At 45.3% G+C, this 16,307-nt stretch overlaps 1 protein-coding gene across 2 annotated transcripts in view; it reads left to right on the top strand.

Moving 5' to 3' along the window:
* CPSF6 (cleavage and polyadenylation specific factor 6) overlaps window positions 1-16,307 on the top strand; it is a 38,216-nt gene that overhangs the window by 12,878 nt on the left and 9,031 nt on the right. Inside the window, exons 3-9 of one of the 2 annotated variants that reach the window (XM_038756624.1) lie at window positions 1,248-1,351; window positions 8,559-8,704; window positions 9,895-10,071; window positions 11,074-11,578; window positions 13,207-13,322; window positions 13,614-13,767; window positions 14,269-14,463. In XM_038756624.1, the coding sequence (XP_038612552.1) occupies window positions 1,248-1,351; window positions 8,559-8,704; window positions 9,895-10,071; window positions 11,074-11,578; window positions 13,207-13,322; window positions 13,614-13,767; window positions 14,269-14,458 (1,392 nt within the window). In that variant the 3' untranslated portion in view covers window positions 14,459-14,463. The remainder of the gene's footprint in view (window positions 1-1,247; window positions 1,352-8,558; window positions 8,705-9,894; window positions 10,072-11,073; window positions 11,579-13,206; window positions 13,323-13,613; window positions 13,768-14,268; window positions 14,464-16,307) is intronic. The other variant, XM_038756625.1, reaches the window with a different exon arrangement.

Below are 16,307 nucleotides of genomic sequence, written 5' to 3' on the forward strand. Positions count from 1 at the left end.
AGAGTCGGTAGACACATTCCCTGCCCACAACGAGTTTGCGGTCTAGAAAGGGAGACAGACATGAATATAAATTATCTAAACACCTGGATATTCAACTGCCCTCCCTTATGGCACTTATACACCTATATTTACTCTGTTACTTCCTACCTGTAATTTATTTTAATTCTCTCGTAATGGAATATAAATTCCTTGAGGGCAGAGATGTCTCCTCACTCTGTTGTATTTAACCAAGCATTTAGTACAGTGCTGTGCACAGAGTAATAGCTCCATAAACTCTTAATTTAGTCAGAAAAACTGGCCTGTGTTAAGCGCTTACTCTCTGTCAAGCACTCTTCCAGATGCTGGGGTAGATACAAGATAATCAGGTCTCACATGGGGCTCACAGTCTTAAGGGAGAGGGAGGACGGGTATTGAACAGATGAGGGAATTGAGGCACAGAGAAGTGAAGTGATTAGCTCAGGGTCACACGGTGGATAATTGACGGAATTAGAACCCAGGTCCTCGGATTTCCAGGCCCGTGCCCATTCCACTGGGCCGCACTGCTTCTCGTGAAGCATGATAGGATTTCCCTTAATGGGCTGTGTTCCCACCCATCACCCATTTCTCCTGTTCCCCCATTCCTCTTCCTTAATGTGCTACACCACCCTCTCCGATTGGTCCCGTTCAGTTGTGTCCTGCCTTCCCAATGCCAAGTCCTGGTCTCCTTCCATTCGTGCCACACTGTGTATAAATGGGTGACAGAGTGAGGGGACAGTAAATGCTGCTGATGACCGTAGAATGCAACCCAGAATGTTAGTAAGTCATGTCAAGAACACATTGCAGATACTGCCTGGCCCAAAGTAAGCACTAAACAAAAACCGCATTTACTGTATTTGGATAGCTGTTAATATACTTGTGAACCTATAAGATGAAAATGCGTTCCGTCTCCCTGTTAACTTAGGAATTCAACTGAAAATGAACTGCCCAAAGGAAAGACTAAATAGCTCCAATTCGGCAACCTTGAGTTTACAGCCTGAATAACTGGAATTAAAAATTGAGGTTTCAACATAGCATGGGCCAGATGGCAGTGGAGGAAGAGAGGGAGGGAGGGAGGGGGAGAGAGACTGTGTGTGTTTGTGTTTGTAAATATCTTGATGTGTTTGTGTATTTTGAGTCTTTTGTAGTTAGTGAAAAGTTGGTTAAACTTTTAAATGGAAAACATTTGTAGCTAAGCTTGCCAACAGCTGAATACAAAACTTGTTTTACAGTGGACAACAGATGAAGACCTGACTGAAGCAGTCCATTCTTTGGGAGTAAATGATATCTTGGAGGTCAAATTTTTTGAAAATCGGGCTAACGGCCAGTCAAAGGGGTAAGGATTTTGCTTGCATCCATAATTTCCCCACTTGAGGCAGATTGATTCATGACTTCCCAAGAAGTCATAGTAATAGAAATGGTTTCCTTAGGTGTATTGCATTCACAGAATTAGGATTTTAAGCTGCCCCATTTTTTACTCTGAAATGCATCCGCAACTTTTGAAGTATTTTAGATCATATGCAAGTCTCTTGTGAACCATTTCAAGCTTCTGTAAAAACTAATCACATTAAAGAAAGTAAGTGAACAAGCTTAAAGTTACAATAGGTTGTTGAACTTCTCTTCTAAATAATAGTATGAAAGGTGAACACTTTCTGAACACTCTTTGAAAATTTCTTATTGACCGTTTCATCTCTTGCCGGAAATCCAGCAGCCTTTTCGTTATCCTCTGGAGCTTCCTTTAATCAAAATGATCTGACTCCAGATTTGTTTTGAGCTCTATTTTCCAAAAATGAATTTCAGAAACATTTACACCAAACGTCTGGATGTTTGGTTGAATATACAGTTAAATACTTGGTTATTCAATTTGTAAGTATTTAGACCTATTCCCTTTTTTTTTTCCTTTTGCTGCTGCTTCGCTTTTGGCCATTTGACTTCATCAGTAGCATTTCCTAAGAAATGAAAGTTGATTACAAAATTGATCGATTCACATATCTGTTAGCAACTCTGAGAAGGAGGTTGAAAGTTTAACACATGAAAGTTTTGGTTAATCTGAATGTCTGGTATCCATGACCCACGTTTTTTTGATAATCGATTTTATTCAGTAAATTATTAAAATTGAGAAAATGCATTAAAGAAATTTTTTTAGTTTTAGCTTTAACAAAAGTTCATGTAATGACGAATAATAATGCATGCTGTTCTAGTTTCCTTATTTTGATTTAACCTAAAAGGATCTTGAGCAAAAGTAAATTCTTCATGGGGAGAATGGCTTGTAATTTAGTCACTGTTTTCAAGGTTGTTTTATATTTTTTTATGAGCAACAAAGATGGAGTTGCTAAAATGTGATCTAATCCAACCAAAAAAAAAAACCCAGCTAAATGGGTGACTTAGTGAGGTTTTCACTTTTCTTCACCACTTTGAATCAGGAGGGAAGGAGCCAGGGATTTAAATTCAGGCTTTGAAATGCCTGAATTAATACAGTGAACGTGTGTTGATTCCGCCCTGTAACAAGTAACTCAATGAGTACTTCATGAGTAAGCCCAGAGATTACTATTGTTTTCTGAAGAAATGCCTGCAGAATATATTCAGATGAGTTCAGGATCACTTTAATAACGTTAATAGTTGTAGTTTAGCACTTAGCTGTGAAGTGTTATTCCTTCTCTCAGCACTGTCTCAGGAAAAAAATATTACTGAGGTGTCAATAACAACTGTTAAAAGAAGTTAATTCTCTGTTAAACCCACCTGTGAGAAAGGATGTTGCCCGTCCATCACCACATCAAACTCCTCACTGTCAGCTTTAAAGCACCTAATCACCTTGCCCCCTTCTCTTACCCTGTTACCGTCACCCTCTCCATCTTCAAAGCCTTACTAAAATCTCATCTCCATCAAGAGGCCTTTCCCAACTAAGTCCTCATTTCCCCTATTCCCTTCTCCACCCCAACTCTGAGTCGCCCTCGCACTTGGATTTGTACCCTTTATGACACTCAGCATTCACCCCAGCCTCAGCTCCTCATTTATGCATATATCTGTAATTTATTTGTATTAATGTCTGTCTCCCCCTGCTTATTTTGGGCAGGGCACGTGTCTACCCACTCTGTAGAATGTGTCTGTTAATTCTGTTGTACTCTCCCAAGCGCATAGTACAGTGCCCTGCACACAGTAAGCACTGAATAAATACAATTAACTAGAAGCAGAGATCTGTAACACTGGTATTTCGCTACGTGGCAAGATCTTGTCCAGAGCTATTTCTGTGCAGTCGGTTCTCTCAAAACACGGGGGTTGTGGTCCTTGAGAAACTTGCAGTCGCGCAAACTCCATTTTACAGCGACAGAGTCTGATGTAAGTCTCCCGTCGAGAAACACGGATGAGTCTCGGACCGGAGACTTTAGGACTGAAAACCTGGCTGAAGAATTTATTATAGTGGTGGTTGGCATTGAGCTGTTTGCAGTCATGACCCTCTGGGGCATGGAGCGTGAAGTGCTAGTAGAGGGTCAGAGCTGCAGAGCACTGCGAACTGCACCCAATGATTTCACACTCTGGACTCCGTTACGACTGGGTTGTATGCAGAATAGGGTCGCTGTATGCCCAAGCGTCAAAAGCCAGTAGGCGGGAGCCTCGACGGCTGACGTCGTCCTCCCTGCCCTGGGCCCGGCCACGTCACGGTCAGAAATCTTTCCCGTGACGGCACGGCCCCCGCGGGTAGCCCCGTACTTGCCGAGCCGGGACTAGAATCCAAGTTTCCTGACTCCCAGGACGACGGTCTTCCTCCCGGACAACGAGCCGGTCGATCCAGTGCTCGCGCTTTAACTGACACCTGGCAGCGCATCGCGTTGTATCCAGACTGACTTATGTTGTGTGAAGAGCCTCCCTAATTATCCAAAACGGATTGTATTTGGCCACATTAATAAAATGGTAACCCTGTCGTTCCATTACGTTCACGGTGCGGACTAGAGTTGGTACGGGATAGAGTTATTCTACTGCAGCTACTACAAAACTACATCCATCTTTGAGTATATTTGAGAGACGGTCCTGCCTATACATATTTCACCTGTGAAAATGCAGTAATCCATCACGCTTCCCCGGCCCCATCCCCATTTTCTGGTCACCTGGCTTTTGGGGGTGTATTGCTCAGACACCAGGAGAAGCAGCGTGGCTCGGCGGAAAGAGCACAGGCTTGGGAGTCAGAGGTCATGGATTCAAATTCCCGCTCCACCAACTGTCAGCTGCGTGACTTTGGGCAAGTCACTTAGCTTCTCTGTGCCTCAGTTACCTCGTCTGTAAAATGGGGATTAAGACTGTGAGCCCCACGTGGGCTCACCTTGTATCCTCCCTAGCGCTTAGAACAGTTCTTTGCACATACCGCTTAACAAATGCCATTATTATTATTAAGAGGGGCGAGGTAGGTCCTACCTTTCCCAAGCTGGAGAAGCAGTATGGTGTAGTGGGTAGACCATGGGCTTGGGAGTCAGAAGGTCATGAGTTCTAGTCCCGACCCCGCCAGTTGTCTGCTGTGTGACCTTGGGCAAGTCACTTCACTCCTCTGGGCCTCAGTTCCCTCATCTGTAAAATGGGGTTGGGGACTGTGAGCCCCATGTGGGACAGGGAGTGGGTCCACTTGATTTGCTTATATCCACTCCGGTGCTTAGTACCATGTCTGACACGTGGTAAGCGCTTAACAAATGCCATCATTATTATCATTATTTCCTACAGGCTGCCAGATGTGTGCTTGAATTGTTTTGGCAGTTGGCTGATAGCTTGTGCTGAGCTGTCCCTTAGATTGCCAGCCCCGTGTGGGACAGGAACTATGTCCAATCTGCTGATCTTGTATCATTTCTAGCGTGTCGCATGATACTTGGCCCAGAGTTAGCACTGAACAGATACCCCCATCATTATTATCATCACCCCCAGTCTCTCGCCCAGCCTGCCTTGCATTGTAAGAAGGGAAATTGCAGTCTGTGGTCACAGAAGAGAGTATTTTGGAGACCCGAAAAAGCAGCAGGCATTACAGCGTCCTCATCCTTTGGGAAAGCCATCGTTGAGCACAGAAAGCAGCGTGGCTCAGTGGAAAGAGCTCGGGCTTGGGAGTCAGAGGTCATGGGCTCAAATTCCAGCTCCGCCGCTTGTCAGCTGTGTGACTCTGGGCAAGTCACTTACCTTCCCTGTGCCTCAGTTACCTCATCTGTAAAATGGGGATGAAGACTGTGAGCCCCACGTGGGACAACCTGATCACCTTGTATCCTCCCCAGCGCTTAGAACAGTGTTTTGCACGTAGTAAGCACTTAACAAATGCTATTATTATTATTATTACTACCCAGTTGGGCATGGGAGGGACTGGGGAAGACGTCTCCACTTTCCTGAGAAAATCAGGAAGGGAGATCAGCCACCCAGACCGCGTCGTCCCTTGCGGGATGAGACGGGCCAGAACCGGGTAACAGCAGAAGTGTCAGAACAAGGCACGGGCAGGCAAGAGTGGTCATTTCAGTGGGCAGGCTTCTACTTCTGGGCAGAAGGCCTGAACCCAGTCTGACCGTGGAAATGATGAGGAGAGCTCGCCGAAACAAAGTACAACCAGCTCAGTGGTGGAAGTAAGCAGGAATGGTCCTTTCGGCCTGCTTCCCCAGCCAGAAACCCTGCTCACGGCCACCATGCCAGTTCTATTTTATTTCCGCTCAATGCTGATATCGATCCCATTCCCATGCTTCACGAGGCAGTAGAGTTCCATCTAGTGGGTTTCTTTTTCTTTTTGGTTTGTTTGGTTGGGTTGTTTTGATTTGCTTTTTTGAAATTGTGGCACTGTATGAGATACAGCGCAGATACAAGTTAATTAGATTGGACCCAGTCCATATCCCACCTGGGACTCATCTGTAATCCTCACTACAAATGAGAGAACTGAGGCACAGAGAAGGGAAGTGACTTGCCCCTAAGGTCACACTGCTGACAAGTGGCGGAGTGGTAATTAGAACCCAGGTCCTTCTGAGGCACTGGCCTGGCCACTATGCTGCACTGCTTCTCCCGAAGTGTGGTATTGCCTGCCTCTACACACACACACACACACACACCACCCACACACCCCCGACCTTCCCCCCAACCCAGTCCATGTACACTATGAGTCGTACCGTGCATGAATGGGAAATTTTCATCATCGTCTTGATCAGAGGGTGCAGGATAAGAAAGCAAAACTTTTAGAGAGTGGAGGGGCATGGTAAAAAAAAATGGAAAAAATCCACAGTGCCCCAGCCAGATGTTTGGGGGGAAATCATCATTCCTCAGAAGCTCCCCTGGGGGATTGGCTCACCTCAAGAGAGGTGACTCACTGCCTACTAGAATGGTAATTTGAGCGCAACTTCTGTTTCCATTGTACAAAATACTGGCATCTTCAAAGAGGTTCAGTAGCGGAGGCCTCCAGATGGTGAAAGGCTTTGGGAAGGAAAACTTTCATTGAAGATGACTCGAGTAGCCGCTCCTTCATAGTGAGAGCCCATTAATCAAACCAAGAGGAAAGCAGGCGGCTTCACAGTCCTCCGTGTTAGCCAGAATTTATAAGGGAGTCGCAGTTCCCCGGAAACCTCTTTCAACCAGCATAGGGACATGGGAGACGAGGGATAATGAACAAAGAATGAATTTACTGTGCTTATCACCCTGGTGTGGCATAATCCTAGCTCTCAGTGGGTGTTTAGGCTATCAGCTGCAAGAGACGCTGAGCAAATGTTAGCAGGGCTCAAAAAGTACATTCATGTATGGCGTGATGCCCGCAAAAAAAATAGCAGTTAATTTAAAAAAGTAAATAGAGAATAAAACTTAACAGTAATGCTTTGTGAAGCCAGTCTTTAGACTGTACAGGCAGAGATGATGGGATAAGCTATCAAGTCATAGCAGATAGCCAAGCCTAAGTAGGTTTGGGCCAGTGGCATCTAGGTGGAAATTGAACTGGTTTCAGTATCTGCTACCGGGCAGGTTTTTTGAAGAAGAAACAGAATTATTGATCAAAGACTAAAGAGGGGAATGAGTTATTGGGGGTAATGGGGAGGTTTGGGTGAGAGTTACCCCCCGATGGTTTCAGTGTTGTCAACAGAGTAATTAGTGAGGTCACCCGGGCAAAATTAAGTTCTGGAGGAAGTAGTGGAGGCAGTGGGCCGAAGCGTTGATGAAGGTGGAGAAATAAGAGGCTCAGCGTGGCTTAGTGGAAAGAGCCTGAGTCTGGAAGTCAGAGGACCTGGGTTCCAGTCCTGCCTCTGCCACTTGCCTGCTGTGTGGGCTTGGGCAACTCACTTCTCTGGGCCTCAGTTTCCTCCTCTGTAAAGTGGGGGTTCAATACCTATTCTTCTGGACTGTGAGCTTGTTGTGGGCAGGAATGTGTCTGTGTTATTGTACTCACCCAAGTGCTTGGTACAGTGGTTTGCACACATTAAGCGCTCAATAAGTGAACTTACGGTGTGAGTCCCACGTGGGACCTGACGATTTTGTATCAGTGCTTGGACTAGTAAGCGCTTAACAAATATCACGACCACTGCAAGTAACACTGTGGCCGAATAAATAGCGGGCACGGTAATGGCAAGCAAGAGATGCGTTTGAAATGGTCGATCGAGCCGGTGACTTGCTTTCGGCCAAAAGCACGTTGCAGCAAGAACAGAGGAAGTGTATTATGGAGGAGATCCAGTGCTCGAGGCTGCCGATGCCAAGTCTGCTGAGTTGAGGAGTAAGAGGAAGCGGGTGGTTGTTAAAAAAAAGAGCCCCCATAGTTAATGAAGTCCCCAGACGTCAGTATAGGAGAGAAGGAAATAGAGAAAGATGTCAGAGTCTCTCAGGGAAGGAGAGGCGGGGGTTGGGGTGGTTGGCAAGGCAGAGTCTGTGACGGTGAGCCCCACATGGGACAGGGACTGTGCCCAGCTTGATTTGTTTGTATCCACCCCAGCGCTTAGTACAGTGCCTGGCTCACAGTAAGCACTTAATACCATTATTATGAGTCACTAACTGTGTCCAATACCTCTAATGAGTGGAAGAGATGACGATGATTGTATTTAAGTCCTTACTATGTACCAGGCACTGTTTTAAGCGCTGGGGTGGATACAAGCAAATCGAGGTGGATATAGTCCCCATCCCATGTGGGGCTCACAGTCTCAATCCCCATTTTACAGAGCAAGTAACTGAGATCCAGTGAAATGAAGTGACTTGCCCAAGGTCACACAGCAGACAAGTGGCAGAGTCCAGATTAGAACCCGTGACCTTTTGACTCCCAAGCCTATGCTGTATCCACTGGGCCATGCTGCTTCTCTCAGCATGGTGATGATGGGGATGGGTAGTTAGCTTGCACTGCCCCAGCACTTAATACAGTGCCCGGCACATAGCGCTTAACAAGTACCAGAAAAGAAAAATAATAATAATGTGGGATTCCGAGGAAGAAAAAGGGATGGTGGATTTTTTTCACATAGCCAAAGCTTTTGTTACAAATTATGGTAAGTGTTTGTAAGAGTCACTGGCTAGATAAAAACACATTTTAACTTCCTACATAATGAATTATCATTGCTACTCTTTTCTCCCTTTTTTAGGTTTGCTCTAGTTGGGGTTGGATCCGAAGCATCCTCTAAAAAGTTAATGGATCTGTTGCCTAAAAGAGAACTTCACGGTCAGAGTCCAGTTGTAACTCCATGCAATAAACAGTTTCTGAGTCAGTTTGAAATGCAGTCCAGAAAAAGTAAGCCACCCGTGTACAGCTCTTTAATAGTTTTTGTTTGTTTTTTAAGATGCATTAGGGCAACCGATATTAGCATGTTCTCGTATATAAATGCAATACTGTAATAATGATCTCGACATTTGTTTCGATTTAACTGTCCCAGTAGAGGTTTTTTCTGGTTTCCTTTGCTAGTTGATGTTACCTCCTTCTCTGATAATTATGTGCTTTCCTAGTGATATGGGACCAATTTCTTCACTTCCCTGACTAATTTCCCACCTCCAGGTGCTGTAGAAACCCACCGGCCGACTTTGAACGCATACGAGCTTATACCCATTTTTGACGCACTTGAATCTAGTGCCCACTTGATGTGCCCTAAACTAGGTACTTGGAAAGAACAGAATAACAAAATGACACGTCCTCTGTCCAAAAAGGAGGTTACATTTTCATGAGGGAGATAAAACTAGATGCAGCTGTCATGGTCAAAATAAATAAACATTATTTTCGTCTCCCCTGCTAGACTGTAGTCTTTAAGGACAGAGATTGTGTCTAGTAATCTTATTGCAGTCTCCCAAGCTCTTCGTAAGCACTCAGCACATGCGATTGATTGATATACTTATATACGTGAGTGCTGAGGTGGATATAAATTAAGTTGAGAAGTGATGTAGCTTACTAGGGGAATGATGTGGCTCAGGGTTCTGGGAAATTAATCCGGAAAAGTTGGTTGGAGGAGGTGGAATTATAAGAGGGCTTCACCTGACGTGGGGTCGTGTTTCAAGTCGGGGAACGGGAATGTGTCTGGTTATTGTTGTATTGGACTCTCCCAAGCGCTTAGAACAGTGCTGTGCACACAGTAAGCGCTCGATAAATACGACTGAAAGAATGAATGAGCAGTGTGAGGGGACGGAGGAAGGAGAGCTGGGAGCAAGGTGCGTTTAGATGGATGACTCAGGAGAAGCGGAAACTAGTGAGTTGGAGAATCGCCGGTGAGCAAAGCAGATGGGCATTTTGGGATCTTGGAAGCAGCCGACTGCATTATTGACTTTGTCCATTGGGCTAAACGTGCTTTGTCTCGCACATTCATATAACGCTGCTTCCAAGGGACCAACTAAGAACCTCAACTGGGACGTAGCCGTAAAGGAAGGTTGAAGGACCCCGCTCTCGTCTAGCCGTGCCTAACTTCCGTCTGCCCTCTGTGCGTTTTTCCTTTGTAGCCACCCAGTCGGGACAGATGTCGGGAGAAGGCAAGGCAGGTCCCCCGGGAGGCAGCTCGCGGGCGCCGTTCCCTCCGGGAGGCCGCGGCAGGGGCCGCTTCCCGGGGGCCGTCCCCGGGGTGGACAGATTCCCGGGCCCGGCTGTACCGGGAGGGCCGCCGCCGCCGCCGTTTCCAGGTAAAGTGTTAAATCTGCCGGGCACGGCGGCTTGACTCCTTGGCATCTTTTCCCCAAAATGGCTCTTAGCAGTACAGTTCGTGCTTAAAGTGCGTCTGGGGAATCGGGACGGTTGGATCAAGACAGAACCGTTTTTAGCCGATGAGTCCCTCTGTTCGACTCCAGACGCTTAAACTTCATATGTGGGTTTCCGAGCCTTTTTGGCTTGTTTTGAAAAGATTCGCCTTGAGCCGGTTTGTCGTCAAAATGAAATTTAAAACTATATGTCTATATAGTGTGTATATATTATATATCTATAAATATATATATACACATACATTTGTGTGTGAATGTATAAAATATGAGATGTATGAGTTCTCTAGACCGTGAGCTTGTTGTGGGCAGGAATGTGTCTGTTGTTATATTGTACTCTCCCAAGCGCTGAGTACGGTGATTTGCACACCGTAAGCACTCAATAAATACTATTGAATGAACAAATTAATAAATATATGGAAGTAATACTGAAGATCTTTAAAGGCTGAAATTCTTTAGTAGAAGGCATATCTGCCAATGCCATGAATTGAGAAACTCTCGAGATGGTGAGGAAGTTTTGTTCTCCACTACAGGGTGAGATACCTAGGGCCTTATTGAGGGATTATACAAGTGCTTCTGCAGTGAGAAGCAGCATGGCGTAGTGGGTAGAGCATGGGCCTGGGAGTTGGCAGGTCATGGGTTCTAATCTTGGCCCTGCCACGTGACCTTGGGCAAGTCGCTTCTCCGGGCCTCAGTGACCTCATGTGTAAAATGGGGATTGAGACTGTGAGCCCTACCTGGGACAACTCGATTTGCTTGTGTCCTCCCCAGTGGTTAGTAGGATGTGTGGCGCGTAGTAAGCACTTAACAGATACCATTATGATCACTATTATTATTATTGCTGAAAGGGAAACGGAATTCTGATGAATGAATGGCCAAAAAGAATCTTGTCAGAGAACTAATTTCTTCTTTCTCTCTTCCATCCTTCAGGGGCACAGACTCCACCCCGTCCCCCCCTGGGTCCCCCCGGCCCGCCGGGTCCTCCGGGCCCACCCCCGCCCGGGCAGGTCCTTCCTCCTCCGCTAGCCGGGCCACCCAACCGTGGGGATCGCCCCCCGCCCCCTGTCCTCTTTCCGGGACAGCCCTTCGGGCAGCCTCCTCTGGGTCCGCTCCCCCCCGGACCTCCTCCTCCGGTTCCGGGCTACGGCCCCCCTCCTGGCCCGCCGCCTCCTCAGCAGGGCCCACCACCGCCTCCGGGCCCTTTCCCGCCTCGCCCGCCGGGGCCGCTTGGGCCCCCCCTGACCCTCGCTCCGCCTCCACATCTTCCCGGGCCGCCCCCCGGGGCCCCCCCGCCGGCGCCGCATGTGAATCCTGCTTTCTTCCCGCCTCCCGCCAACAGCGGCATGCCGACGTCAGACAGCCGTGGGCCGCCGCCCCCGGACCCGTATGGCCGGCCTCCGCCCTACGACAGGGGAGATTATGGACCTCCCGGAAGGTTGGTGTCTCTATGTGGCATTTGCAGGGTCCTTAGCCAAACGCTTGTTTTCCACAGATGGGGTTGTGTTCCTTACTTGCCCTCGTGGTCCATGTGTCCCTTATCTCATAAAATCGTACACCCTTGGGGAAAGGAACATCCCGGAAGGTGATGGGTTCTAATCCCAGCTTTACCGCCTGTCCACTGTGAGACCTTGGGTAAGTCACATCACTTCTCTGGGCCTCAGCTACCTCGTCTGTAAAATGGAGATTGAGGCTGTGAGCCTCTCGTGGAACAGGGACTGTGTCCAATTTGACCTGTTTGTATCCATCCCAGTGCTTAGTACAGTGACTGGCTCATAGTAAGTGCTTAACAGGTACCATAACCATTATTATTATTATTACTATTATTATTATTATTACAGTAAGTGCTTAACAAATACCACTGTTGTTATTAAGAATAATAATCTCCTTTCATCTTGAGTGTTTTACTTTCTGTAGTATTGATAGCCCTGGCTTCTCTCACCCTTCTTTTTCCTGCTTCTCCCATTTTCTCTGAAACATATATTAGAGTGCCTGCAGCTGTTCGATGCCTACTGGCCATGACCTTTCTTTGCTCAGCAAGAATCGTCATAATCTAAGTGGCACTGGAGTTTCCCTCCCACCTGCTCATTCCGCTGTCGGAACATTTAAAGCAGCAGCTTCACTCCTTTCCCCTTTGCTTATCTCCAAAAGACCGCCCTGCCGTAACTTTTCTTTAGAGGTTATGGCTCTCTCGGCACAAAGCACCGTGGTCATTGTCATCAAATGCCATCGAGTCGTTTCCGACTCGTAACAGCTCTATGGATTTTCCATTGTTTTCGTGGTAAAAAATACGGAAGTGGTTTACCGTCGCCGCCTTCTGCAAGCACCAGGGCAGACTTGCGCTTTTGAGAGCAGACGCAGTCCCTGGCCCACACGGGGCCGGCAATCTCCTCTCTCGTAACCCAATTTAACAGGCGAGAGAGCGGGCCCTGAGGAGATTGAGTGGCTTGCCCAAGGTCTTCTGATTTCAGGTCCCATGCACTTCTTATTAGCTCATGCTGCCTTCCGTCTTCTAGGAGTCCATCTAGATACAAATGAGTTCTAAAAGCAGTTTGCGCTGCCAGTCACGGTCCTTATGCATTCACAGTGAGAAAAAATATGTACTTGAAATACCATTTTATATGATCCATTTGGGTGTAGTCCTACGTATTGGTAAAATTACTCTTCCTTTCCACTCCCAATTCGTATCTTTTATAGGTTGATTTTTGTTGTTTGTTTTAATCGGTTGGAGCAAACAATAAGGCGTTAAAACACGAAATAGTATTTCTGTAACGATTTGGCAAAAGTTCACTTAGCGGGCTCATTTCTTTATATCGTGCCTTAATGGGGTTGGGTTTGTGGTCTTGGTTTTTATTGTGTGCTGCTTGTGTTAATCTCATTGTTAGAGGAAGTTTTTCTCAAACGAAAGTGCTCAGGGGAATAGCCGATTTTGATGTATGGTCTCTTAGGAGAGAGGCCTTTGTGCCTTTTTCTGGAAAAACTTGAATCGAGTAGAGTCGTCATCCCAGAAGATTAAGAAAGCCTTTAAAAAACATTTCTGTGGTTTGTCTCTTTTAATTATTGCAGAGAAATGGATGCTGCGAGAGCTCCATTAAGTGAAGCTGAATTTGAAGAAATCATGAATAGAAATAGAGCCATCTCCAGCAGTGCCATTTCGAGAGCTGTGTCCGATGCCAGTGCTGGTCAGTAAATCTATCCATCGTTATTTGTAGCAGGGTCCTTTACTTGTTCTTACTGGCCAACAAGAAGGTATAACTGAATCCCCAGAATTGGAAACGGACAGTGCACTGTGGGCCATTTGAACCACTTGGCCGGCTAAACGTCGCACCCACTTCACCGTTCCCTGAATTTAAAAAAGTGCAAGGAAATCTGTTCCCTGAATTTAAAAAAGTGCAAGGAAATCTATCACAGGGTGACCCCGGGCTTCGATTGTGGAAGGATTTTCGTTAATGTACATTTTCTCTCTCTTTCAGGGGACTATGGGAGTGCCATAGAAACATTGGTTACTGCTATTTCCTTAATTAAACAATCCAAAGTGTCTGCTGATGATCGGTGCAAAGTCCTCATTAGCTCTTTGCAGGATTGCCTTCATGGAATCGAATCCAAGTCGTACGGTTCTGGATCGAGGTAAAGCGTTCCGCTTTCATTTCAGTTGAAGGCCAAGGGGCGCCACATTTAGGAAAAATCTGCTTACTGTTGTGGGATTTGGAAATGTGCCGTTGACTTGGGTCATCACGATTTACTCCAAATACAGGCACGTAGAAATAGCCAGTGGCGATGAGTGAGGGTTTTAGAAAGGGTCACTGTACGATTCCCCTGTGCCTGTATTTGGAGTAAATCGGGGTAAAGCTTGAACGTAAATATACTTTGCGAAGTAACTCGATTGCCTGTTTCTAATTTATCAGCAAGTAGCAAGCAGCAGAGTAGTGGACTCAGTATGGAAATCTTCCTGGAACAATCGATCATTCGGGCAGATGAAAACTTGAGAGAGGCAGCCTAGGGCAGAATAGTAAATGGGTAGTCAGCCCATCCGAGGGTCTCTTCGTCGTTCCCCTCACCCCGAAAGAGCCACTCTTGTTTTCTAGGGAATCCCCATTAAGGGGACATTAATGAAGTAATTTCTTTTAGAAGACGTGAACGGTCAAGAGAGAGGGACCACAGTAGATCAAGAGAAAAGAGCAGACGTCATAAATCCCGTAGCAGAGATCGTCATGATGATTATTATAGAGAGCGGAGCAGAGAGAGAGAGAGACATCGGGACCGGGACCGGGACCGCGATAGAGAGCGGGACAGGGAACGAGAGTATCGTCACCGTTAGAGAAGGTCAGTATTGCCATTCTTCCTTGCGGATCCCTTTTTTATAGCCTTAATGGTAAACGTAACCCCAGGGCTATTTTTATACAGTACATATCTGCGTTTTAAATACTCCAGCTACATCTGCTGAATGTATTTCTCCCTGAAGCGACTAAACCGAGGTAAGTAATGGCAGGTAACACTCTCGTCTGTGATTTTTTTCTTCAACTTACCGCGTGGACGTGTTCACGTCCGTGACGTAGTGATCATCAGACTGTGGTGGGGCGAAGAAGAAATAGCTAAATTTCCAACCTAAAAAAAGATTAATTTTGGTGTAGGTTTTTTTAAAATCCCCTCTAGAGCATGGATTTGCTACAGTTTTAAAATCGAAAAAAAGGGCTCATTTAAAGTTTTGTCCTGTGACATTTTTTAATGCGAAGATGAAGGAGCCTTTGAGCAGCAGCAGAAGGTGGACGGTCTTTCTAGGTATCTTAATTTATTTTTTTTTTTAGTCCTATTGGATCAAATTACAAATCTTGAGTTTTAACTTAAATTTTTTTAAAGGAGCTACTTCTGTAGTACCCTACTAAGAGATTTAAGAACTTTTCAATTGTGAGGACTCTTGATATATTCCACATAGTTTATAATACATCCAAATTCGAGTCTTAATGTAATTGTTTGAGAGGAGACATTTTTATGCTTGCTTAATCCTTGTAGTATACTTTTAAAAACAGTCTTCCTTTGTGTATTTTAGGCTGTAACTCAAGAAGAAATATCTGTACTTGCCTTCCTATTCTTGGAGGGCACTTTATTCATTACAAACAAGAAGTGTACGAAATCAAAATTACATAAAACCCCCGAAGACAGTATTAGTTGGAGTTGTCTCTGGCAGGTTGGGGAAACCGTTAGGAGAGTGTTTCATACTTTTCAGTATTGGGATTAAATCCTGTTTTTACAAAAAGTGTCCTAGTCTCATGCATTTGACACAAGGTCATCTTTGTGCGAAAAGGATTTCTTGTTGGCGGATCCACGGAATAAAAAGTGCAGGGTAAGAAAATCCCTTGATAAGTAGGAACAGAGGACTGCAACTCAAGTGAAACGAGGTAAAAATAAGAGCTTTGTTTTCTAGGTGAGGCTAACCCTCCAGATGCATGTAATTTATTTCAGTAATCTAAAGCTTTTATGGTCTCTGGGCCTCCTGTGTTTAAAATGGTATTTGAATTATGGAACAAGTTTTAACAGATGTCTGAGATTCTCAATGCTAAAAAGTACTGGTGGATAATGTTGCAGAGGGATTATCCCTTATCAGTTGACAGATTCTGCCCTTCTTCGGTTGGACACGAGTCAAATTAAAAGTTGAATTTTAAAACTTTGATTTCGGTTTGCACAGTTACTTCAAGCTGTAATTTTGCAAGGCTTTTATTATGTGCATGTTGTAGCATTTACCTTCAAGGCCAAGGATGTAGTGTTCAGAAATCACACTTATAAATTGGATTATAAAACCAAGTTGCCTTTCATCTTCTAAACTACTCTTTTCTAATATATATGACATTATGTAACAAGAATATTGAGATGTATGTGAAACGAATGCTCAGCTGCTAGGTGTGAAGCACCATGTGGGTCAAAATGTTGAGCACTTGTAATATTTTCTTTTCCTTCATTAAAGAATAAATCCCTGTTTTAATTTATAAAAGAAAGTTTCCAATAATCAGTGAGCGAGCAACTGAATTTCACAGGATAAATTAAAATCTTTTCATGGCTTGTTACTTAAAATTATTAACAGAGGGTTTAAGTTGGCAAATTTCATTTCAGGAACCATATTGATCAGTAAACATGTTCCACTTATATCAGGTATAGGGGTCTGCGTTGTATTT

Source organism: Tachyglossus aculeatus, chromosome 14 (genome assembly GCF_015852505.1).
Source record: "Tachyglossus aculeatus isolate mTacAcu1 chromosome 14, mTacAcu1.pri, whole genome shotgun sequence".
In the NCBI taxonomy this organism is placed as follows: domain Eukaryota; kingdom Metazoa; phylum Chordata; class Mammalia; order Monotremata; family Tachyglossidae; genus Tachyglossus; species Tachyglossus aculeatus.